General features: G+C 41.0%; 3 protein-coding genes across 3 annotated transcripts in view; 2 read left to right on the top strand and 1 right to left on the bottom strand.

The window, feature by feature from the left end:
• LOC139558986 (class I histocompatibility antigen, F10 alpha chain-like) overlaps nt 1-5562 on the top strand; it is a 28741-nt gene extending 23179 nt beyond the window's left edge. Inside the window, exons 3-6 of the mRNA XM_071374561.1 lie at nt 2140-2418; nt 3349-3663; nt 3878-3997; nt 4281-5562. Of these exons, the coding sequence (XP_071230662.1) occupies nt 2140-2418; nt 3349-3663; nt 3878-3984 (701 nt within the window). The 3' untranslated portion in view covers nt 3985-3997; nt 4281-5562. The remainder of the gene's footprint in view (nt 1-2139; nt 2419-3348; nt 3664-3877; nt 3998-4280) is intronic.
• LOC139558983 (BOLA class I histocompatibility antigen, alpha chain BL3-7-like) overlaps nt 1-25902 on the top strand; it is a 220857-nt gene that overhangs the window by 117540 nt on the left and 77415 nt on the right. The gene's annotated exons all lie outside the window — the stretch shown is intronic.
• LOC139558993 (proteasome subunit beta type-8-like) lies at nt 14306-15903 on the bottom strand. The gene is made up of 4 exons (XM_071374567.1): nt 15803-15903; nt 15301-15430; nt 14806-15010; nt 14306-14487 (listed from the first exon to the last, which is right to left on the bottom strand). Exons 1-4 carry the CDS (start codon nt 15889-15891, stop codon nt 14399-14401), a joined length of 513 nt encoding a protein of 170 aa, XP_071230668.1. The 5' UTR covers nt 15892-15903; the 3' UTR covers nt 14306-14398.

The following is a 25902-nucleotide window of genomic DNA, read 5'->3' as shown; positions in this document are numbered from 1 at the left end:
AAACAGGAGTCAACCTCTGACTGAACAAAGGTACCAAGACAATCTGCCTACTAATGTCAAGTGTTGGAAGCTACAGCTGGTGAGGACGCCTCACTAACAGTCACAGCAGAAACGAAGGCTAGCCTCGCTGTCTCTGCCTCCAGTTCCATCTGGTGCATTTTGAACTCACTCTGCCTCAATTTTACACATCTCAAACTGGAGAGTCTCGCCTAATTTGGGCTCTCTTCCGCCTCCAGTTGGAACTGTATTGAACGGACATCCCTCCTGGCATCACCGGTTGACTGTGGGGAGAGTGGATCAAAACGGGGCAATGTGGCTGGAGTTCTAGCCTCACCCTCATTCTGACACCGACGGGCTTAGAGGAGCAGCAACATCCCCTACAGGGGTAGTAGACTCAGGCAGCGGTAATACAAGCACCTGCTCTTCCAACAAAACGTTTAACACTAGCTGTTTTGTTGAAGAGGCTTCCGTTTAAGAACACCCTCTGTGTTCTGTTAGACAGGTAACTCTTTATCCACAATATAGCAGGGGGTGTGAAGCCATAACACATACATTTTTCCAGCAGCAGACTGATTGATAATGTCAAAAGCCACACTGAAGTCTAACAAAACAGCAGCCCCCACAATCTTTTTATCACTTAACTCCGCTTTAACTACACTCTGCAGAATAATGGTCAGCCAAGGTCTGTAAATCAACTATACGACATTTGTCAAAAACCTCCCACGAAGGGTTATCCAAAAAGGATTTCAAATCAAAAGTAGCCATCTTGAACTACTACACAAAAACCAACAAATAGCAAACACTAATGCTACATCAGCTATGACGCTCAACACTGAACTATTACACTACAATTTGCACGAGCGGCATGGGTGTCAGTTATGACATATCCCGGACGAGCCCCCACTTATGTTACGAATTCCTTTGGCCCGACAGTCTAGGGGGGGATGGTAACGAGACCCGTAACATAACACATGCAAAGTTAAGTGAAAATGTTAAGTGAGAAACGAAAAACCACAGACAACTGAATAACCGTCAAACACTCATGGTTTATTTGTAAACATACAGTAAAGGGGGGCAGGAAAAGGGGCTGAGCTGGACCCAAGGAAAGAAACAAATATCCAAAAACACCCCTAAGCTAGACTAGCCTACTTCAACAGCAGCTAACTAACCAAAAATACAGTGGGTGGCCCACCCAGTTCTAACTAGTGTTCTTAGACAAAGTATTCCTACGGGTAGTGTATGCCCATGGGCGACTTGTCTTGGTACCCTCTGTACCCACCATCAATCAGTCAAACACCATAACAAAAACAATACTCACAGGGTAACGGACAAAGTGACATGTAGATACAAAAACAAGAGATCTACAGAGAGATGCATGACAGAGAGATTGAGCTCCAGAGAAAACAACTGAATGGGTTTTTAAACCAAGGGAAAGGGGTTGTGATTGGGTAATGGAAACAGGAGGAGGTGTGTCTTCTCATTGATGACTGATTGGTGACTGATTGGGGAATGATGACTGCCACCTGTGAGGGGAGAAGGAGAGAAAATAAATACACAGGATACCTGTATCCGTAACAATCACTAACCCATGGCTCTCTCCCATTATCAATGCCTGCCATATGTGATCGCTTTGCTTGCACTCCAAGCTTAATTGCACACACTATATACCTTCCTCCTACAGATAACCATTAACCTCTGGTGTAGCCCCTCGGCTATGGCACCCCTCAGGTCTATTATGACTAATGAAGTTCAGAAACCCAAACCTATCAATAGTAAGTTTTTTTTTCCTCACAAACCTTGCATTCATTTACACACCTCACTGAAAACTACACAACATCCATTTGTCAGAATAACACTACTGTACTGAACACAATGTGTATCTTCAACACAGTAGATAGAACCAAGCCAACATCAGCTGGTGTAGAATAGATCCACACTCTCTGAGTCTCATCACCTCTCTGTCTCTGTGGTGAAGGTGTGACATCATCATCATCACACTGTAGAGGTCTGAGCTGATCTCTCTGTTTTATTCCAGTCTGGTTGAACAACTAATACATGATGTTAGATATTCCACTGGCAGACTGAATCGATGCATAGTGTTGATTATCCTCTCTCCCTCTCTCTCTACCTCTCTCTCAGGTGTGCATGTTTTTCAGAAGATGTACGGCTGTGAGTGGGATGATGAGTCTGGAGCCACGGAGGGGTTTAATCAGTTTGGATATGATGGAGAGGATTTTGTGGCATTGGACCTTAAGACAGAAACATGGACCGCCCCAACCCCACAGGCAGTCATTACTAAACACAAGTGGGAAAATCTCAGTGCGAATACAAAGCACTGGAAAAACTACCTCACCCAGACCTGCATTGATTGGTTGAAGAAGTATCTGGACTATGGGAAGAGCACTCTGAAGAGAACAGGTACATAGACACATGACATGACATAGCTTCACTGACACAGGAATTATGTCATGTTTAATTGTTGGGTTAACATTTCACAATCAATTGTTTTTAAGTCACATGGAATTATTGTTTTGAATGACAATATCTTTAAAAACATTTATCATTTAACTGTCTTTTCTCTACTGCTACCCTCTCTGTCTTTTCTCTACTGCTACCCTCTCTGTCTTTGTCTCTACTGCTATCCTCTCTGTTTCTCTATACTGCTACCCTCTCTGTCTTTCTCTCTACTGATACCCTCACTGTCTTTTCTCTACTGCTACCCTCTCTGTCTCTTTCTCTACTGCTACCCTCCCTGTCTTTCTCTCTACTGTTACCCTCTCTGTCTTTTTCTTTGTACTGCTACCCTCTCTGTCTTTCTCTCTACTGTTACGCTCTCTGTCTTTCTCTCTACTGCTACCCTCTCTGTCTTTTATATTTCTACTGCTACCCTCTCTGTCCTTTTTTTTCTGCTGCTACCCTCTGTCTTTTCTTTCTACTGTTACCCTCTCTGTCTTTTTCTCTGCTGCTACCTACTCTGTCTTTCTCTCTACTACTACCCTCTCTGTCTTTCTCTCTACTATTACCCTCTCTGTCTTTTTCTTTCTACTGCTACCCTCTCTGTCTTTCTCTCTACTGCTACCCTCTCTGTCTTTCTCTCTACTGTTACCCTCTCTGTCTTTTTCTCAACTGCTACCCTCTCTGTCTTTCTCTCTACTGCTACCCTCTCTGTCATTCTCTCTACTGCTATCCTCTCTGTCTTTTTCTTTCTACTGCTACCCTCTCTGTCTTTCTCTCTACTGCTACCCTTTCTGTATTTTTCTCTCCCATCTCTTTCTATGTGTGTCTGTCTATTCCCCCTCTCAAAACTACACAAAAACACTCTTCCCTTCCCCCCTTCTCTCTCTCCAGTCCCTCCGTCAGTGTTTCTGCTCCAGAAGACCCCCTCCTCTCCAGTGACCTGCCACGCTACAGGTTTCTACCCCAGTGGAGTCAAGGTAGTCTGGATAAAAGATGGACAAGAACACCATGAAGATGTGGAGAATGGAGAGACTCTCCCCAACGATGATGGAACCTTCCAGAAAAGCACCCACCTCACAGTGACGCCGGAAGAGTGGAAGAACAACAAGTATCAGTGTGTGGTTCAGGTCACTGGTATCAAGGAGGACTTCATCAAGGTTCTGACTGAGTCTGAGATCCAGACCAGCTGGGGAAAGACCAACAGGGGTAAGAGGGAGATAGATTCAAATATATACTATACCCAACCCTCTTGCTGAATGTGCCCAATATTCCTAATTTAAGTTCACTCATCTGCTCAGTAAAGCTACCTTTCTGACTGCATGTTCTCATTGACCTCTTGATCTTATATTGACATTGAAGGATGCTGCTTGGAAAATGTATCATCTAGAACTGTAGTCTGAATGCTCTGTTCTGATTACAGATACAAATGTCCCAAACACCGTTGGCTCCGCCCCCGTCATTGGAGTTGCTGTAGCCCTCCTGGTCATTGTTGTTGTTGTTGGGGTCGTCATTTGGAAGAAGAAGTAGAAGAACGAGAAAGGTGGGAGGAGAGAAAGACCTCTTTCTATGGTCATATGTAGGATACACTGTCATCTTAGATATTATCAGCTGTGATATAGTTAGTAGTTTAGAAGTAGTAGTCATAGTACTGGTTTATAAGTAATAGTGCTGTAGTTAGTGATGGTAGACGAATGTTTGATTTGTTCTGAATACTGTCAAACATGTTCTATTGTAATATTCCACCAACTCATGTGTTTTAGGAAGGAATGGAAACAACAAACGTTAAACTTCCCAAGAATGTAACATAGTTTGTTTCTCAACAGGACAATGACCCAACACACCTCCAGGCTGTGTAAGGGCTATTTGACCAAGAAGGAGAGTGATGGTGTGCCGCATCAGATGACTTGGCCTCCACAATCACCCGTCCTCAAATCAATTGAGATGGTTTGGGATGAGTTGGACCGCAGAGGGAAGGAAAAGCAGCCAACAGGTGCTCAGTATATGTGGCAACTTCTTCAAGATTGTTGGAAAAGCATTCCTCATGAAGCTGGTTGAGAGAATGCCAAGAGTGTGCAAAGCTGTCATCAAGGCAAAGGGTGGCTACTTAAAATAATCTTAAATATAACATATTTTGATTTGCTGACACTTTTTTTGTTTACCACATGATTCCATATGTGTAATTTCATAGTTTTGATGTCTTCACTATTATTCTACAATGTAGAAAATAATAAAAATAAAGAAAAACCCATGAATGTGTAGGTGTGTCAACTTTTGACTGGTACTGTATATACAGTGGGGAGAACAAGTATTTGATACACTGCCGATTTTGCAGGTTTTCCTACTTACAAAGCATGTAGAGGTCTGTCATTTTTATCATAGGTACACTTCAACTGTGAGAGACGGAATCTAAAACAAAAATCCAGAAAATCACATTGTCTCTCACAGTTGGAAGTGTACCTATGATAAAAAATGACAGACCTCTACATGCTTTGTAAGTAGGAAAACCTGCAAAATCGGCAGTGTATCAAATACTTGGTTCTCCCCACTGTATACAGTGATCCCTCGCCACTTCGCGGTTCACTTATCGCGGATTCGCTATTTCGCGGATTTTCATAATGCATTTTTTTTTTTTTTTTGGTGCATTGTGCTCTGCATTCTGATTCGCTAAAAACTCACTCCCGCTTCTTGTATCAAAACATGCTACGAATTGTGCTATCATTTTGTCGTCTCGTGCAGTTATGTGTACGTACATAAAACAGCTTGGCAAATTTACATTAAATTGGCCAAATTATCTTGTAATTTCGAACATCTCCTAAACCCATAATGTCGACGAAACGGCCTACACGTGAGTCACTGTATTTGTATACATGTAATAGTTGCTAATTGTAAAAAAAAAAAAGTTTTCTATTTCGCGGATTTCACTTATCGCGGGTCATTTTCGGAACGTAACCCCCGCGATAAACGAGGGATTACTGTATATATATATATTTTTTAATATATTTAACTTGTTTTGCATGTTATTTTGGCAATCATACATGTAACATCGGTTTGCAAACAATGTAAAATAAAAAATCATTGAGTTAATAAAGCCGCATACAAACATGGTTTCTTTTTTGCTTTCTTGAGTAAGGCAGCTCCAAAATAGCTCAGTGCTTTCTGTGGTGGTGGGGCAGCCAGTGGAAAATACGGAGCATAGGGGTTGGTAATGTTCTCTAGTTGCATCATGATTGGTTCAGTGTTCTGTCACTCATGGGGACAAGTAGTCATCATGAATCAAGTCGACAATCTAATGGCAAATCCTTGTCATATGAACAAAAGTTATAGATAAAACGTATCGGTGCTCATTGGACATAAACATTACACAACAAGTTAGAAGTCGCAAATTCAACAAAGAGTGGTTTGGAAGGAATCAGTGGATAACTAAAAGCTTTGCAAAGCAATCACTAGCCTGCTATTCAGTGGAGAGGGTGTGGTCCACGTCTGGGTTTAAGGGTCTCTTATCCAAGCTTAAAAGGATAAACATTCACTCTCAACACACCATGGGCCAGAAAAGGTTGAATACATTGGCCATGCTGTCAATCTAGCATGGCCTCTGCCGTGTTCAAAACAACTGAAAACTCGGAACTGGGAAATTTTAGACTTCAGTGAGTTCAAGACAACTGGGAACTCAGAAAAAAAATTGCTTGGTTGATGACAACATTTGCCCTCAAGAAGGACCGCCGTGCCACCTTCCTGTTCAAGTGAGCACAGCACAACGAGGTGAGTCCAAAAATGTATTGTATGCTGCTGCATAAATTATGTAACTTGCCAGGGAGATATGTATACTGTAGCTAAGAAGGTATGTTGTGTGGTAAGCAGTTAGTAGCCCGTATTTATTTTTGTATTTTTTATTTTATTCATCTTTATTTAACCAGGTAAGCTAGTTGAGAACAAGTTCTCATTTACAACTGCGACCTGGCCAAGATAAAGCAAAGCAGTGTGACACAAACAACACAGAGTTACACATGGAATAAACAAGCGTACAGTCAATAACACAATAGAAAAAAAAGTCTAAATACAGTGTGTGCAAATGGCGTGAGGAGGTAAGGCAATAACTAGGTCATAGTAGCGAAGTAATTACAATTTAGCAAATTAACACTGGAGTGATAGATGAGCAGATGGTGATGTGCAAGTAAAAATACTGGTGTGCAAAAGAGCAGAAAATTAAATAAAAACAATATGGGGATGAGGTGGGTAGATTGGGTGGGCTATTTACAGATGGGCTATGTACTGTACAGCTGCAGCGATCGGTTAGCTGCTCAGATAGCTGATGTTTAAAGTTAGTGTGGGAAATATAAGTTTACAGCTTCAGTGATTTTTGCAATTCGTTCCAGTCATTGGCAGCAGAGAACTGGAAGGAAAGGCGGCCAAAGGAGGTGTTGGCTTTGGGGATGACCAGTGAGATATACCTGCCGGAGCGCGTGCTACGTTGTTATTGTGACCAGTGAGCTAAAGCGGAGCTTTACCTAGCATAGACGTATAGATGACCTGGAGCCAGTGGGTCTGGCGACGAATATGTAGCGAGCGCCAGCCGACTAGAGCATACAGGTCGAAGTGGTGGGTGGTATAAGGGGCTTTGGTGACAAAACGGATGGCACTGTGATAGACTGCATCCAGTTTGCTGAGTAGATTGTTGGAAGCTATTTTGTAAATCGCCGAAGTCAAGGATCGGTAGGATAGTCAGTTTTATGAGTTTTGGCGGCGTGAATGAAGGAGGCTTTTTGCGAAATAGGAAGCCGATTCTAGATTTGATTTTGGATTGGAGATGTTTAATATGAGTCAGGAAGGAGAGTTTACTGTTTAGCCAGACACCTAGGTATTTGTAGTTGTCCACATATTCTTAGTCAGAACTGTTCAGAGTAGTGATGCTAGTCGGGCGGGCGGGTGTGGGCAGCGAACGGTTGAAAAACATGCATTTGGTTTTACTAGCGTTTAAGAGCAGTTGGAGGCCACAGAAGGAGTGTTGTATGGCATTGAAGCTCATTTGGAGTTTAGTTAACACAGTGTCCAAAGAAAGTCCAGATGTATACAGAATGGTGTCGTCTGCGTAGAGGTGGATCAGGGAATCACCCGCAGCAAGAGCGACATCAGAGAAAAGAGTCGGCCCGAGAATTGAACCCTGTGGTACCCCTATAGAGACTGCCAGAGGTCCGGACAACAGGCCCTCTGATTTGAGACGCTGAACTCTGTCTGAGAAGTAGTTGGTGAACCAGGCGAGGCAGTCAATTGAGAAATCAAGGCTGTTGAGTCTGCCGATAAGAATATGGTGATTGACAGAGTCAAAGGCTCTGCACAGTACTGTCTTTTATCGATGGCAGTTATGATATCGTTTAGTACCTTAAGCGTGGCTGAGGTGGGATTCGGAATGGTCAGTGATCTGTTTATTAACTTGGCTTTCGAAAGACTTTAGAAAGGCAGGGCAGGATGGATAGAGGTCTATAACAGTTTGGGTCTAGAGTGTCACCCCCTTTGAAGAGGGGGATGACCGCGGCAGCTTTCCAATCTTTAGGGATCTTGGACGATACGAAAGAGAGGTTGAACAGAGTGGTAATAGGGGTTGCAACAATGACAGCGAATAATTTTAGAAAGAGAGGGTCCAGATTGTCTAGTCCGGCTGATTTGTATGGGTCCAGGTTTTGCAGCTCTTTCAGAACATCAGCTATCTGGATTTGGGCGAAGGAGAAGCTGGGGAGGCTTGGGCAAGTAGCTGCGGGGGTTGCGGAGCTGTTGGCCGGGGTTGGCGTAGCCAGGAGGAAAGCATGGCCAGCCGTAGAGAAATTCTTATTAAAATTCTCGATCATCGTGGATTTATCGGTGGTGACAGTGTTTCCTTGCCTCAGTGCAGTGGGCAGCTGGGAGGAAGTGCTCTTATTCTCCATGGACTTTACAGTGTCCCAAAACCTTTTGGAGTTAGGGCTACAGGATGCAAATTTCTGTTTGAAAAAGGTAGCCTTTGCTTTCCTGACTGCGTGTATTAGTTCCTGACTTCCCTGAAAAGTTGCATATCGCGGGGACTATTTGATGCTAGTGCAGTCCGCCACAGGATGTTTTTGTGCTGGTTGAGGGCAGTCAGGTCTGGATTGAACCATGGGCTATATCTGTTCTTAGTTCTATATTTTTTGAAAGGGGCATGCTTATTTAAGATGGTGAGGAAATTACTTTTGAAGAACGACCAGGCATTAGAAAGGCCTGCTCGTTGTGCCACCAGAGACTCTGGGTTCGAGCCCAGACTCTGTCGCAGCCGGCCGCGACCGGCTGGGGCGGCGCACAATTGGCCTAGCGTCATTCGGGTTAGGGAGGGTTTGGCCGGCAGGGATATCCTTGTCTCATCGCGCACTAGCGACTCCTGTGGCAGGCCGGGCGCAGTGCACGCTGACTAGGTCGCTAGGTGTACGGTGTTTCCTCCGACACATTGGTGCGGCTGGCTTCCAGGTTGGATGCGCGCTGTGTTAAGAAGCAGTGCGGCTTGGTTGGGTTGTGTTTTAGAGGATGCATGGCTCTCGACCTTCGCCTCTCCCGAGTCCGTGCGGGAGTTGGAGCGATGAGACAAGACAGTAACTACCAGCAATTGGATACCACAAAATTGGGGAGAAAAGGGGGAAAAATATTAATATAAAAAAAAAAAGAAAAAAAAAAAAAGAAAGGGCTGCTCGCAGAAGTGTTTTAGGTAGCCTTTGACAGTGCTGAGGGGTGGTTGTTTGACCGTGGACCAATAGTGGATGCAGGCAATGAGGCAGTGATCGCTGAGATCCTGATTGAAGGGCAAGTTGGTCAGGATAATATCTATGAGGGTGCCCATGTTTACGGATTTAGGGTTGTTCCAGGTGGGTTCCTTGATCATTTGTGTGAGATTGAGGGCATCTAGCTTAGATTGTAGGACTGCCGGGGTGTTATTAAGCATATCCCAGTTTAGGTCGCCTAACAGAACAAACTCTGAAGATAGATGGGGGGCAATCAATTCACATATGGTGTCCAGTGCACAGCTGGGAGCTGAAGGGGGTCTATAACAGGCAACAACAGTGAGAGACTTATTTCTGGAGAGATACATTTTTTAAATTAGAAGCTCGAACTGTTTGGGCGTAGACCTGGAAAGTATGCCTCACCCTAATAATTTGGTCCCTTCCCCCCTGATAACTTAGGCCACTGTTCTGACTTGGTGGTGCACATGTAGCCTATAACCTGTTTTTGATAAATGTAATCATAAAACATTGTAAGAGCTTTCATTGTCTGCTTATATGACCCCTTTATTTATCCTATGGTTCTGACTTGGTGTACAGGGAGAACACTGTAAGAACTGCACATGTTCTGAATTCTGTCGCTGACCATTTCAAAAGTGCTGAACAATTAGTTATATTGACTACGTCCGTCCTAGCTCGCTTGTTAATGTCTTAATCGAAATTACAGATTGCCTCTTATCCGCTCGACGTTCCCCTATTCCATAGTTTGTACATCTTTATTGTCAGCAGAAACCACATTTGTTTAAGCATGTCAGCCATATCAGTTATGTTTTTAAAAAAGGCAGTAAATTAGCCTGAATGAACTGTTTCACTGCCAGACAAGGCTCCACTGATAGCCAGGTGTAGCGGTGGTAAGGATTCACTCCATGGTGCTGGAAAGAAAGCTCTGCTGTTGGGACAGCTTAATGTAGGCCCTAACAGTTTGTGGGCACCGTTTGTCACCGTTATAGTGCAATTAATGTATTGTTTATTGTTTTGTTGTGTGGTGGCTTTGCAGCCATGCATCTCACCTTTTTTTTTTTTTGCCTCAGCAAGATTTACATGCTTAAATCTCCACTATGCAAATATGCAAGTAACCATTTCACTGTACTGTTTACACCTTCTGTATCCTGTGCATGTGACAAATAAACTTAGATTTTATTTGATATAGTTTACCAGAGACGGTAATGTGAAGAACAACATGACCTGCACCAAAGTCATATTAGGATATAGCCCAATAACTAGATACAGTGTATTTTTACCTGGAGTTTTTCCTTATTGTAGGCTACTACTTTTACCACATTTAGTCTTGATCTTTACTACACTACTCACTGTTTAGCACAGGACCTCACATGTGAATCCTTAAAGAGATGGGTGGGGCTAAGGCTTAAGAGGGTGTGAACAATGCTGAATGGGTGTAGATAAAGAAGAGTTCTCCAGTAGGTGCACCAAAATATTCAAGCACCATTTTCTCAAAAGTGGGGCTACAGGTTTATCAACTTTCAAAGCAGAATTACTTTCCGATTGTTCCTCAACTGCAGTTTATGAAAAAACAATTTTCTAGCTCTGAGTCTCTACTTTTATCCGATGTAAAAAAACACAATTTCAAATGTTGCTGCATAAGACCGAATGGAGGCGGTGAGTCACATATTAGAATCAATCAAAACACCATCAAAGTGTGTTTCTGGAAAGGATTAGATTGTTGTGCGATGATAAATTAAGATTTTTACTTATATTATTCTACAAATAAAACGTAAAAGCTCGATTTTCCCCTAACTGAAGCTACCAAAACCATCGCATTTAAAAGATATTGCTGTAAACTGGAAAAACATAATTATTTTGTTTGAATGTGTAGTGTAGCAACGTGTATGTTTTGGTGGTATAAGATACAGTAATTGTGTGACGTTAGAATTTTGCACACATTGTTAAAACTCTACGGACCCCCCCTCCCGGATCCGGGATCATCCTCATCAGAACTGCTGACTAGCATAACCTAGCCTAGCGCCACAGGGATATCATATAATATAATTTCATGAAATCACAAGTCCAATACAGCAAATGAAAGATTAACATCTTGTGAATCCAGCCAACATTTCCGATTTTTAAAATGTTTTACAGCGAAAACACAATATATATTTATGTTAGCTCACCACAATAGCCAAACACACAACGCCATTTTTTCACCGCAAAGATAGCTTTCACAAAACCCACAAATAGAGATAAAATTAATCACTAACCTTTGAACAACTTCATCAGATGACAGTCATATGACATCATGTTATACAATACATTTATGTTTTGTTCAAAAATGTGCATATTTATAGGTATAAATCGTAGTTTTACATTGCAGCCATAGTCACAAATGGCACCAAAACAGCCAGAATAATTAGAGAGCAACGTGAAATACATAAATACTCATCATAAAACTTAGGAAAAATACATGTTGTACAGCAAATGAAAGATAAACATCTTGTGAATCCAGCCAATATTTCCGATGTTTTAAGTGTTTTACAGCAAAAACACAACATATATTTATGTTAGCTCACCACAATAGCCCAAAACACAACGCCATTTTTTCACCGCAAAGATAGCTTTCACAAAACCCACAAATAGAGATAAAATTAATCACTAACCTTTGAACAACTTCATCAGATGACAGTCTTATGACATCATGTTATACAATACATTTATGTTTTGTTCGAAAATGTGCATATTTATAGCTACAAATCTGGGTTTTACAACGCAGCCATCGTCACAAATAGCACCAAAATGTCCAGAGAAATTTTGGAGAGTCACGTAATCTAACAGAAAAACTCATCATAAACTTTGCTGAAAAATACATGTTGGACAAATAATTAAAGATACACTGGTTCTTAATGCAACCGCTGTGTTAGATTTAAAAAAATAACTTTAGTAAAAAGCACAGCATACAATAATCTGAGACAGCGCTCAGCCATTCTCCGCCATGTTGGAGTCCACATATTCAACAAAAATACGAAATAACATCATAAATATTCTCTTACCTTTGATGAACTTTCATCAGAATGCAGTGCCAGGAGTCCTAGTTCCACAATAAATCGTTGTTTTGTTTTAGAATGTCCATTTCTTCTGTCGAATTAGCAACTTTGGCTAGCATAATGGTGCTCACGTGTCCATGAACGTTTGGCACATGGAACGAAAAATTCCAAAAGTCATAATAAAAGTTGAATAAACTGGTCATACTCAGTTGAAAATCCATCTTTATGATGTTTTTCTCATATGTATCCAATAACATCCCAGACGGAGCATTTCTTCGTGTCTACCTAACACATTGCAGAAAATTATATGGTGCTCCCAGGTGCGCAGCAAAATACTGCCAATATGGCTGACCTGTCACTCCAAAAGCTCTCATTCGGTCCCACATCAGGCCAGACACCTCATTCAACATTCTACTGCCTGTTGACATCTAGTGGAAGGCGTATGAAGTGCATACATATCCATAAATACAAGGCAATTGAATAGGCGACGCCTGTCACAGAGACCCATTTCAGAATTTTCACTTCCTGTTTGGAACTTTGCCTGCCAAATGAGTTCTGTTTTACTCACAGATATAATTCAAACAGTTTTAGAAACTTCAGAGTGTTTTCTATCCAATAGTAATAATAATATGCATATCATATGATCTAGAACAGAGTACGAGGCCGTTTAATTTGGGCACTATTTTTTTCCCAAAGTGGAAATGGCGCCCCCTATTAAGAAGAAGTTAACTTGTTTTAATTGTATGACTATAAGCCTTGAAGGCCTATCCACATGTTCCATTTGTACATATGTATCTTGTACCAGAAGTGGTGGTATTTTTCTATTTTTCTTTCTTTTTGGGCTAGTAGGTTCTGTAGAATAAGTTGGCCAAGTTGAACAACTATTTTATTGCTTGTACTTTTTAGTGTTTGTACTTTGTCCATTATAGAAGCTCTACACATAAAGCAATGATCTACCAAATCTAATGCAAGTCCCGAAAACAGGATTGTAAATGTGATCCATTTAATCTGATCCACATAATCAAGCAGCCAAACAAGACAAATTAGAGACCAAATTCATGTATTCTGTAATACTGTTCTTACACTTGTCAATAAAGTCCACAATTTGAATGAAAGTGTCATACTGGACCTTTTAATAATGTTTTCAGTAAGATATTTTGTTCTAAACAGCAAAGGATTTGAATTGACACAATATAATTTGTATATGGTCTTAAGAAGGAATATATATTTTGGTGACCTGTATGGAAATTGATGGTGTGGCAGGTAGCCTAGCACTTAAGAGTGTTGGGTCAGCAAACAAAAGGTAAGTTGCTGGTACAAATCCCACAGCTGAATAGGTGAAAAATCTGAAGATGTGTCCTTGAGCAAGGCACTTAACCCTAATTGGTCCTTTAAGTCACTGGATGTAAGAGTCTCTGCTAAATGATGAACTGTAAATCTTTGAATAAAATGCTTCTTAAAAAAGGGTGATAATCTCTGCACTGTCTCTTTTGTCCTGAACATGATCATATGATAGAGACTAGAATAAATCATGCTTGTCTGGAGGTCCACAGCACTGCTAGTTATCATTCTCTTCTAATCAGGGACTGATTCAGACCTGGAAAACCAGGTGAGTGAACTCTGGCCTATGAATCAATGATATTTATTGATCAAAAAACATCCAGGCAGAAAAGAGAGACTACTGTTGATACTGAATACTATTTTATGCAATGTAGTTGCTATAAGGGTTGAATGATCTTTTTATAATAAAATACTGGACCCTACAGTATACTCCCCATGTAACTACTGCACAGACTATTCATATCCACAGTGACTCATATATCAACTTGAGAAAATGAACATAATATGGTAGAAATAGGCTTCTTCAGGTTTTATGGCAAATGTATTCCTTAAGTGCCATTTTAAACCACGTCACTGTAAAACTTCCTTATATTACAACAATTTTGTATTGTATTAAACAATCCTACAAACCTTTTCCAATGACTGGCACTGGTAAATAACTGGTAGATTATCATACTGTATAAAAACACTGTTAGGCATGTAACACCTTCAGGTTAAACAATAGACGCCAGAGAATGCGGTTTGAAAACGGTCTTTATTTGGAGCAGTGCTGGGGTCAGTTGAGAGAGAACACAGGGTTTCTGTGTGGATGTGGAAACTGATCTATGATCAGAACATGCCCTTCCTGTAGCGGTGGATCAGTTCTGATACGTCCTCCTTACACACCTTTATCCAGCCGTCCTCCTGGATGTGGTACACTGGACAAACACAGACACAGTTACACATAAACACATTTTAAAGGTATTGTTTACATTTTATTTTTCTATGAATTCAGCATATGAATAATTTTTAATATGGATAAATCCTTATGAGATTAGATTATAATTGTATATTTAGTTATAACCTCTTGAATGGAATTCACACCTGGAATTTACACAACAAACAAACAATATCTCAACATACATCAAACTCAATCCTGCACATATCTATAATTCACATGGTCTCACATGAACTGACTTAGTCAAGTCAAATGAATCGTTATATAATGAGTATAGGTTCAGAACAAGGTCACTCACGGTTGACCACTCCTCCAGAGTAGGCGTCTCTGTGCGTGGCGTGGGTGATGCCACGGCGGCCCAACTCGTACACCTCCTCAACCATCATGTCCTCACGGTAGCCGCTGTCCACCACTCCGTACGCATAGCTGCTACCACAACCAGTAGAGAACATACGACCAGAGAGACGTGTGGCGTTATCGTCCACGTAGTACAAACCAGGGCCCTGGACAGCAAGACACAAATAAATCAATACTCATCAACAGACATGTGAACTGGAGACACTCCAATGGTACTCAAACATCTTGGGTAGCATCAGGATGAAAATGTAATCTATAAAACAAGGGTTTCAAATAAACATATGCACACACAAACACACACACACACACACACACACACACACACACACACACACACACACACACACACACACACACACACACACACACACACACACACACACACACACACACACACACACACACACACATACACACCACTCCACCCACCCTGTACCTTGTTGTCCCAGCCAACGATCATGCTGCCCATGGAGAGGCCCATGCCTCTGTATCCCAGCATCATGTTACACAGCAGCTTAGAGGCTGCAGACACTGAGATCCTCTGCTTGTTCCTCAGTTTGTACAGCCTGAGACACAAAGAGATGGTCAGTCACTGTATGAGACAAGGCGGTCAGAGTGCTGAAACACTGGTTTATTTCCAGATACATTTAAACACCCCAGAGACATGAAGGCATTAATTTGGCTTGGAAGCAGACCATGAAGTTCAATACAGGAGAGGGCTAGTCTAGATAAGCATTATGGCCAAAACGTTAAGTAGATGTTAACTACAAAGTTACTGGTTTATATGGTTGTGCTGTGCTTACTTTATCTCCCACGTATTTGCTTTGAGTTCCACCCTCCCTGGCCCTCCCCTTGCCCATAAACCTGATATATTATTTTATTAACACCATGTAACTGTATAACGGGACTCAATCCCACAGAGACAAGCTCTAACAGACCTGCACTCCTTAGCCAGCAGTCTCTCCCAGTACTGGCAGTCAGCAGCACTACCAGACATGGTTCCCAGCAGGTAGTTGTTGATCTCCATAATCTTGTTAGTTTCCTTCAAAACTGTTCTGAAGATGAACAAAGGCTTTATTACATCCCATCACAAATAGTCTTCATTTGCTCAAAGTTGTTGCTCATTCCTGACAACACATTAACCTAACAACTCTGATGTGATGGTAGGAACATCAATAAGAAAATATTAATGAAAAGTAGCCTATGCTGTCTATACAAGGCAAGATACAATTAAACAAAATATAACTCAAAACAAACAAAATTAAAACAATATTCAAGTTTTATTGTCACATGCACAAGAACAATTAAATGCATAACTTGCAAGCTCAACCAAACAGCGCAGTATTCAATATAAAAAAAGTATAACTAATAAAAATAATATATAATGAAGAAATAAGAAATTAGAAATAAGAGCGGAAGCTAAAACCAAATGTGCAGGGATACTGGAGTAGTTTGAGGTAGATATGTACATATGGGGGGGATTAGGAGAAAGTGACTGGTAGCTGTATAAATTACAATAATAAAAGTAAACAGTATGGCAGCAGCATAAGTGGTGGGTGGGTGTGTGTACTGTAAGTATGTGGGTGTTAGTGTGATTGTGTGCAAGAGTGTCAGTGTGGGCATGTTAGGCAGATATACATGTAAACAGGACGGAAAAGTGATTGGTAGCAGTAATATACTGTATAAATTCTAGTGGTTATATACTAGTGGAAATAGTCTTATGGCCAGTGGATAACAGCTGTTTAGGAGTCTGTTGGTCTGGGCCTTTATTCACCTGTATCATCTGCTGGATGGGAGCATTGAGAACAGTCCATTTCTCGGATGGCTGGAATCTTTTGCAATTTTTCGGGCCTTTCTCAGACACCGCCTGTCATGTACGTCCTGGAAGGCTGGGAGCTCACCCCCAGTGAGGTGCTGGGCCATCCGCACCAACCTCTGTAGGGCCTTCCGGTCGAGGGCAGTGTAGTTGCCATACCAGACGGTGATACAACCAACCAGGATGCTCTTGATGGAGCAGCTGTAAAAGTTCCTAAGGATCAAAGGGGCCATACCATTTGTTGTAGCCTCCTGAGGGAGAATAGGCACCTCCATGCCTTTTTCGCTACTGTGCAAGTGTGAGACTACCCAGGGATGTGGACACCGAGGACCTTGAAGCTCATGAGCCTCTATAAATACACATACTGTACGTCCAGGGAATTTCTATAAATACATCACATTTTCTGATTATATTCCAATTGAATTGTGTCTTATACTCACATATACCATCAGAATCAATAGAAAGCAATGACAGGGTTCAATCTTTAATTACACAATAGAGCCCCTAATTACACAACACACAATTATCTGCATCCACATATACACAAGCTCATGAACACAAGTCCTTTGAGTTCCTCTAGAGATTCATTCTCAAACAGACAGTGTTTTAATTTGTCAATATTTGAATCGGTCTCATATTAAAATATCCTTTGTCAGATGATTCATTCCTTAAACACTCACCATCCCAGGTGTTTACACATTTTTCTTCACTTCCTGTATTTGAGAGAGGATAAGGATGAGCCCAATGTGTGTAAACTAACAAGAACAGACACAGGTAGTAATTGAAATACCTGGTTCAAAATCCACTAATACACAAAACATAATGTCATCATATTACATAGTAATCCAGGGGATGGAGTTTTAACTAGAGGTACACAGCTTGAAAGAAAAAAAATATTTGGACAAGACAGTGTTAGCTGGGAACTGAGTGTATAAACATTCTTAATATTGAGTTGCACCCCTTTTGCCCTCAGAACAGCCTCAATTTGTCGGGGCATGGACTCTACAAGGTGTCGAAAGCGTTCCACAGGGAGACTGGCCCATGTTGACTCCAATGCTTTCCACAGTTGTATCAAGTTGGCTGGATATCCTTTGGGTGATGGATCATTCTTGATGCACTCGGGAAACTGTTGAGCATGAAAAACCCAGCAGCGTTGCAGTTGTTGACACACTCTAACCACTGCACCTGGCACCTACTACCATACCTTGTTCAAAGGCACTTAAATATTTTGTCTTGCCCACTCACCCACTGAATGGCACACATACACAATCCACGTCTTAATTGTCTCAAGGCTTAAAAATCCTTCTTTAACCTGTCTCCTCCTCTTCATCTACACTGATTGAAGTGAATTTAACAAGAGACATCAATAAGGGATCATAGCTTTCACCTGGATTCACCTGGTCAGTCTGTCATGGAAAGAGCAGGTGTTCTTAATGTTTTTTTACACTCAGTGTACATAGATACATAGTAGTTACATGTAACTTCAAAATATGTCTGACAACATTCATGAAAGTGCAATTACCTTCTCTAACCACATATCTAGTATCAGATTCCCTTAACCCAATCCTAACCAACATTTGAAATTTTGTTTTTTAAATTGGATAAAAGTGCAGACTCAGAGCTAGAAAATGGTATATCATACACTGCAGTTGGGAACAATGGGAATGTAATTTTTTATTTGAAAGTTTATAAACTTGTAACCCCACTTTTGAGAAAGTGGGACTTTTGAGAAAACATTCCTCACCGATTAGACTACAATCACCCCATTAAAAGGTGGAAATAATCTTATCATTCACACCACGTGTGGTATGCGTTACCTTTGAATGGTGATTCAGAACAACACAACAACACATCGTACAATTTATTATAGTTTTTTTTTGCAACGAAAATTGGAGTTTCTATTGCACAGATTAATGTACCAGTAAACCACTTTCGCTTTCGCTTGGTTTTTCTCCTTCTTCGGTGTGGTTTTAATGGCGGACTACACCCCCAAAAAGGTGTGTTGCTGCCACCTACTGGATGTGGGGATTTCAATTGAATACACCCTAATGTTGCATAATCCTTGTCAAAGGATTTGTGAAACATCAGAGACATATGGTGAATACCTTTTGAAAGTATTATTTTAAAGTGGACAGGAATTTGCTGGTTTCTTGCCTTCCTTGAATTTGTGATCAGCTATATGTATTTTATCTGATTCTTCATAACTGTCTTTATTTCATAACTATGCAATAATGCCCAAATATGGGAAAATAAAAAAACTTTATCCTGGCAAAGGAAATTCCATTGAGAGGCATGGCTCTGAGGCCAAAGAGGCACATTGTCCCTCAGTGCTGCACCTCTGGCTCAGAACCTCCTCAGGCCCAAAGGGAGGACCATAGTCCGGCTACAAGTGATACCCAGACTACCAGTGCTCAGAGGAGGAAAGGGGAAACAGTGGCTGCATGGAGAGAGATGAGGGAGGAGCTGCACAACATCCTTGTGGAGAACATGGCCCCCCGAGTAAAATCCATCTGCTCCTTGTGTGGGATCCAGCCAGAGATAATATGGCGGTGCAGTGACTGTGGGGTTGAGAAAATATTTTGCTCTGACTGTGTGGTGGCCACCCATAAAGACAAAAACATTGTGCACTACCTGGAGAACTGGAAGGTAATTATCATTTACAATGTTTCATCATATTCCCAACTGACAAAGAAACAAATTTCTCAAACATAAGTTAAATGGTCAGCGTCTGAGGCCTTCGCAAAGGTTTATCCTACAAACAATTACCTTAAAACCAAGCATTTGTACTATTTGCAGTTATACTTAAACTGATCAACTAAATGTATTTGCTCTCTTTCTCTCTCTGTCTCCCTGTCTATCTGAGACATATTTCCACCCACAGCTGACTTATTTTCACCAGGTTGTGCTTTTTAGCCATGGCTAAATCATTGAAACCAAGCCCAAACTCATAACCAAAACTCTTGGTCATTTTAAAAGGACCCTTCCATTTGCTTTTGAATGGCACTGGAGTCAGAGAGATGGCATTCACTCTACCACAGTAGACTTCTGGGGGTATTTGATGACTTTGGAAAGAAAAAATGCATTTTTTTCATAATATTTTACAGTTAACAAAAACCTTTCAAATTCATCTCTACACAACATTTCTATTGTTTTTCAAAATGTTATTGTTCAACAAGTTCAAGGCAATTGTGTTTGCATTTTCCAATGACATACACTGAGTGTACAAAACATCAAGAATAAAAACATTCTTTCCATGACATAGACTGACCAGATGAATCCAGATGAAGTATATGATCCCTTATCGATGTCACATGTTAAATCCACTTCAATCAGTGTAAATGAAGGGGAGGAGACAGGTTAAATAACATTTTTTAAGCTTTGGAACAATTGAGACATGAATTTTGTATGTGTTCCATTCAGAGGGTGAATGGGCAAGACAAAATATTTAAGCTCCTTTGAACAGGGTATGGTAGTAGGTGTCTGGCGCACCAGTTTGTGTCAAGAACTGCAACGCTACTGGGTTTTTCATGCTCAACAGTTTCCTGTGTGTATCAAGAATTGTCCATCACCCAAAGGATATCCAGCCAACTTGATTCAACTGTGGGAAGAATTGGAGTCAACATGGGCCAGTATCCCTGTGGAACGCTTTCGACACCTTGTAGAGTCAATGCCCTGATGAATTGAGGCTGTTCTGAGGGCAAAAGGGGGGGAGGGGTTGCAACTCAATATTTGAAGGTGTTCCTAATGTTTGGTATACTCAGTGTATACCCCTTGATTATGGCTTATGCCTTCATTGTAGTAGAGTAACTGTGTTATGATATCATAACTAGAACAATAAGAAACTATTACTGGATACAGTCAAGGGGATAGTTTTTGATGTCATGGGAGACTTTTAAAAACAAATGATGTGGTTGGCCAGCCCTTTGCAACTCAGAAGGCATGGTTTTGCAGATATTAAAAGTGAGCAAGACAGTTTCGGTAATTGTTTGTCCTCAAGCAACTAGTTTCAAGGTTAAATCATTAAAGGAGAAAACCTAAAACCTCAGTTTTGAGTTACAACAGCTGAGAATCTGCAGCGGATGTTGTTTATTTAAAGCATAATGCAACCATCAACTCAGTGGCCTTGGGGTTAGTGTCGGCCCTGAGATTGGAAGGTTGGGTTACATCCCCAGTTTAGTCAAACCAAAGACTCTAAAAAGCGGAGCCTAATACATCTCTGGTTTGCACTCCGCATTAAGCAGATCGATTCAGGGTTAGGCATTGTGATAGACTATCGTCCTGTCCAGGGGGTATACTTGTGTATCAAGTTGCCACACGCTACTGAAACAGGAGATAGGCTTCTGCCCTATGGGTTGTTATGGCTGGGACAATGTTAATTATAATGCACCCAGAGGTAACGTTATTTCCAATACATTTTTCACCAAACCTAAACTTCACCAAACCTAAAAGTTTTCTTTTAAGTTTTCTACGTTGTTGACCCCGAATGATGGAGAAACTGAATTCCAGACTGCGGATTGTGCATCACAGACTAACTATTATACAATTTATTTGTGACTTTGTTATGAGCTAGGATCAGTGTCATTGGTCAGGTACATGAGCAGGAAGCAGTGTCATTGGTCAGGTACATGCTCTGGCCTTGCACAGCCCACCAGCCTCAGACTGCAGTGGTCTGCTCACTACTCAAGGTGATAACCAGCCTGCAGCCTGCAGCTTGAGAGTGGTGTTTCACTGAGGACCATATGCCTGTCATTACATTTTCCTTGATATGTTGCACTGTCTGGCCCCAGAAAAGGCAGATGGATCCCAGTGCCCGCTCTGTCCCAAGGTTTGTTGTATCTTTTGGGCCTATTTCATTTTTAATCACCTCCAAAAAACAAAGCATAAGCTATCAATTGTGATGTCTCACTATTTTAGGAACACAAATGATCTGTTAGAAACATCTCCTTTACATTTTTGTCAAACAATTGTACCGACTAACAGACTTTTAGTCTTTAATTTTATTTGTTTATTGGGATCCCCATGATCTGTTAAAGCTACTCTTCCTGGGGTCCAAAAACTCTAAAGTTGTATCCAAGTATATTTGACATCTCTTTACAGGACAATGGAACAGTGGTGGTAGCAGCAGGTGGGCTTTTTGCTTTGCCTTGGAAAAAGTAGTCTGGGTCAAGTTATGAGCCACCAAAACATAAGGAAAAGTACTTTGCAAACCAAGCTGATGTGGATTGATTAGTTTGTAAGCCCATATCACCAACAGGGGTAAAGTGATAACATTATGGTTGAATGTAATATGCACTGCATTTTAAGGATACCTTCCATTGTTACCTTATGCACAACTGGAAGGGAATGTGAACAGAATCTAGAATTATTTGAACTCATGATTTCAAACCTTGCCACTAATTCATATTTAAATCATGCAGTTGTCCCTCCACTTCATCTGTTTGACTCAGTGGTCTTAATGTTGGAGACAATATGTTGGTATTGTGTGTGTTGAATGTAATATTATTGGTTGTCTCATGTAATATTCATTTAGGCACTGAACCTGGTACCACTGTGTGTGATCTGCTTCAGACAACTGCTCAGTATGTTATACCTGTACTGTACTTTATATATATTTTTTAAATGTTTACGGTTGCCATGGATTTCAAGTTGTCAACGCCATCAGGTCCAAACCCAAAACAACTCAATTGGATGAGACAGTCGTGTTGGGGCTTTCCTGAGAGCATGACCACCCGCTTCACTTCTTGAACATGACAAAGGGTGAAAGATGGGATGCAGCATTAAGGATTTTTTGTTGTTGTTGTGATTGATTGATTGATTGATTTAGTTAGCAAATAATGATGTATCTCTTCTGTAGTTTGTCAAATGTAGTGAACCTACTGAGAGAGATAAAGGAGAGGATGAGAGGCAAGAACATCTAGCTCATCTTCATGTATGACATTGCATTCAAGATGCAGCCACGTGCAAGTAATTCACCTTTTTTATTCAAGATCTTTTATTCAACTTTAACATTTGAATAGCAGTTTTCACCAAAAATAGTTTTAACATTAACTTTTTAGAGAAAGGTTGTATATACAGTTGAAGTCGGAAGTTTACATACACCTTAGCCAAATACATTTCAACTCAGTTTTTCACAATTCCTGACATTTAATCCTAGTAAAAATTCCCTGTCTTAGGTCAGTTAGGATCATAACTTTATTTCAAGAATGTAACATTTCAGAATAATAGTAGAGAGAATGCTTTATTTCAGCTTTTATTTCTTTCATCACATTCCCAGTGAGTCAGAAGTTTACATACACTCAATTAGTATTTGGTAGCATTGCCTTTAAATTGTTAAACGTGGGTCAAACGTTTCAGGTAGCCTTCCACAAGCTTCCCACAATAAGTTGGGTGAATTTTGGCCCATTCCTCTTGACAGAGTTGGTGTAGCTTAGTCAGGTTTGTAGGTCTCCTTGCTCGCACATGCTTTTTCAGTTCTGCCCACAAATTTTCTATTGAGGTCAGCGCTTTGTGATGGCCACTCCAATACCTTGACTTTGTTGTCCTTAAACCATTTTGCCACAACTTTGGAAGTATGCTTGGGGTCATTGTCCATTTGGAAGACCCATTTGTGACCAAGCTTTAACTTCCTGACTAATGTCTTGAGATGTTGCGTCAATATATCCACATCACTTTCCTACCTCATGATGCCATCTATTTTGTGAAGTGCATGTAACGGCAGTCTAGCTCTTCCTCCTCCTCGGACGAGGAGAGGCGAGAAGGATCGGAGGACCAATGTGCAGCGTGGTAAGTTTCCATGATTTAATATACACGAAACTATACACAATACAAAATAACAAACAAACTAACCGTCACAGTCCCGTGTGGCACAAGCACTGACACAGGAAACAACCACCCACAAAATCCCAACACAAAACAAGCCACCTATATATGATTCTCAATCAGGGACAGCGATTGACAGCTGCCTCTGATTGAGAACCATATTAGGCTGAACACAGAAACAGACAAACTAGACACACAACATAGAATGCCCACCCAGCTCATGTCCTGACCAACACTAAAACAAGCAAAACACATAAGCACTATGGTCAGGACGTGACAGTGCACCAGTCCCTCCTGCAGCAAAGCACCCCCACAACATGATGCTGCCACCCCCGTGCTTCACGGTTGGGATGGTGTTCTTCGGCTTGCAAGCCTCCCCCTTTTCCCTCCAAACAAAACGGATGGTCATTATGGCCAAACAGTTCTATTTTTGTTTCATCAGACCAGAGGACATTTCTCCAAAAAGTACAATCTGTGTACCCATGTGCAGTTGAAAACCGTAGTCTGGCTTTTTTATGCGGTTTTGAAGCAGCGGCTTCTTCCTTGCTGAGCAGCCATTCAGGTTATGTCGATATAGGACTCGTTTTACTGTGGATATAGATACTTTGTACCCGTTTCCTCCAGCATCTTCACAGGGTCCTTTGTTGTTGTTCTGGGATTGATTTGCACTCTTCGCACCAAAGTATGTTCATCTCTAGGAGACAGAACGCATCTCCTTCCTGAGCAGTATGACGGCTGCGTGGTCCCATGGTGTTTATACTTGTGTACCATTGTTTGTACAGATTAATGTGGTACCTTCAGGCGTTTGGAAATTGCTCCCAAGGATGATCCAGACTTGTGGAGGTCTACAATTTTTTTTCTGAGGTCTTGGCTGATTTCTTTTGATTTTCCCATGATGTCAAGCAAAGAGGCACTGAGTTTGAAGGTAGGCCTTGAAATACAGCCACAGGTACACCTCCAATTGACTCAAATGATATCAATTAGCCTATCAGAAGCTTCTAAAGCCATGACATCATTTTCTGGAATTTTCCAAGCTGTTGAAAGGCACAGTGTATGTAGTGTATGTAAACTTCTGACCCACTGGAATTGTGATACTGTGAATTATAAGTTAAATAATCTGTCTGTAAACAATTGTTGGAAAAATTAGATGTCCTAACCGACTTGCCAAAACTATTGTTTGTTAACAAGAAATTTGTGGAGTGGTTGAAAAACGAGTTTTAATGACTCCAACCTAAGTGTATGTAAACTTCCGACTTCAACTGTACATAAAATCCACTGATTGCGGCATTACTGCACAAAAGGAGGAGGCAAGTGAAAAGGGAACTTGTCTGTTAACCCTATATTAATGACCAAAATACAAACAACAAATGGGACGATTTTTGTTTATTTAAAATGTTCATAAAGTTGGAGATGTCCAATGTCACCAGGGTGTCTGGGGATATCTGTAACACAAATGTATGTATTAGGACTCATTATAACCAACTGCATATTTAATGTATAGTCATGAAATTAACTAAAATACTAACATGTACTGCCATGCAGTTAAATACCATCACATGCACGTGATAACATGTGGCCTACATACACAAAGCAATTAATTTGACTTTCATCTTTCTGTCTCACATAAACAGATTATTCTCATGAGATGGAAGCATTTCATTTCAATATACTGGACACTTAATTTCAAGATATTTTTGTGACTCAATTACCCACCATCAAAAACAAGGCAAACAACCACATTTTTAGGGCTCACATCTGACACAAGCGTGGCCTGGGCAAGAGTGTCAGTGATTGGTCCCACTGACCCAGCAAGTGCAGGACCTGGGGGGCCGGGGGGTCCAGGCAAGACATGCAGCCCCTACCCCCAAAAAACACAAGAGAAGACATGTTGATTTTTGTACACTTCATTTTGGCCCATTCTACCCTTCACCTTTCCATGCATGCAAATGGTCCTCAGTTTGTTGCTGTAATACAGTTAGTGTTCTCAGTCAAGGAGCTTGGTAAAAAAGGGCCAATAATGAAGTATAAACTGCTGAAAAATGTCATAAAGGACAACATAGCTAAAAAGGAACATATAAATTCCTTGGTTACACAAAATACAGCTAGGAATGTGTTCAGCTGGACATTAGCAAATTGCGTTCTTCTTGGAGATTCGGAGGCTGTGGGCTACTTCAGTCAAGGTTTGGTCTTGAATACAAACATCTGTAATGGTTCAGGGTTGTTTATACTAGTGACAGGTGTAGTGGACTACTAGCTGAACCAGCCAGGATGATGAGGAAATATATGGCCTTTCAGTGGAGCGAAGAGAAGTGGACCCACCAGAAAAGTCTCCACGGCAGGATACCCAGAAGAAACCACAAAGGTCTGAAACAAAGAATGTGAAATTGCTTTTTATACATCATA

This window comes from Salvelinus alpinus, chromosome 29, assembly GCF_045679555.1.
Source record: "Salvelinus alpinus chromosome 29, SLU_Salpinus.1, whole genome shotgun sequence".
Classification (NCBI taxonomy): domain Eukaryota; kingdom Metazoa; phylum Chordata; class Actinopteri; order Salmoniformes; family Salmonidae; genus Salvelinus; species Salvelinus alpinus.
Note: the sequence above shows the minus strand (reverse complement) of the source record. Positions and strands in the feature narration are given on the sequence as shown.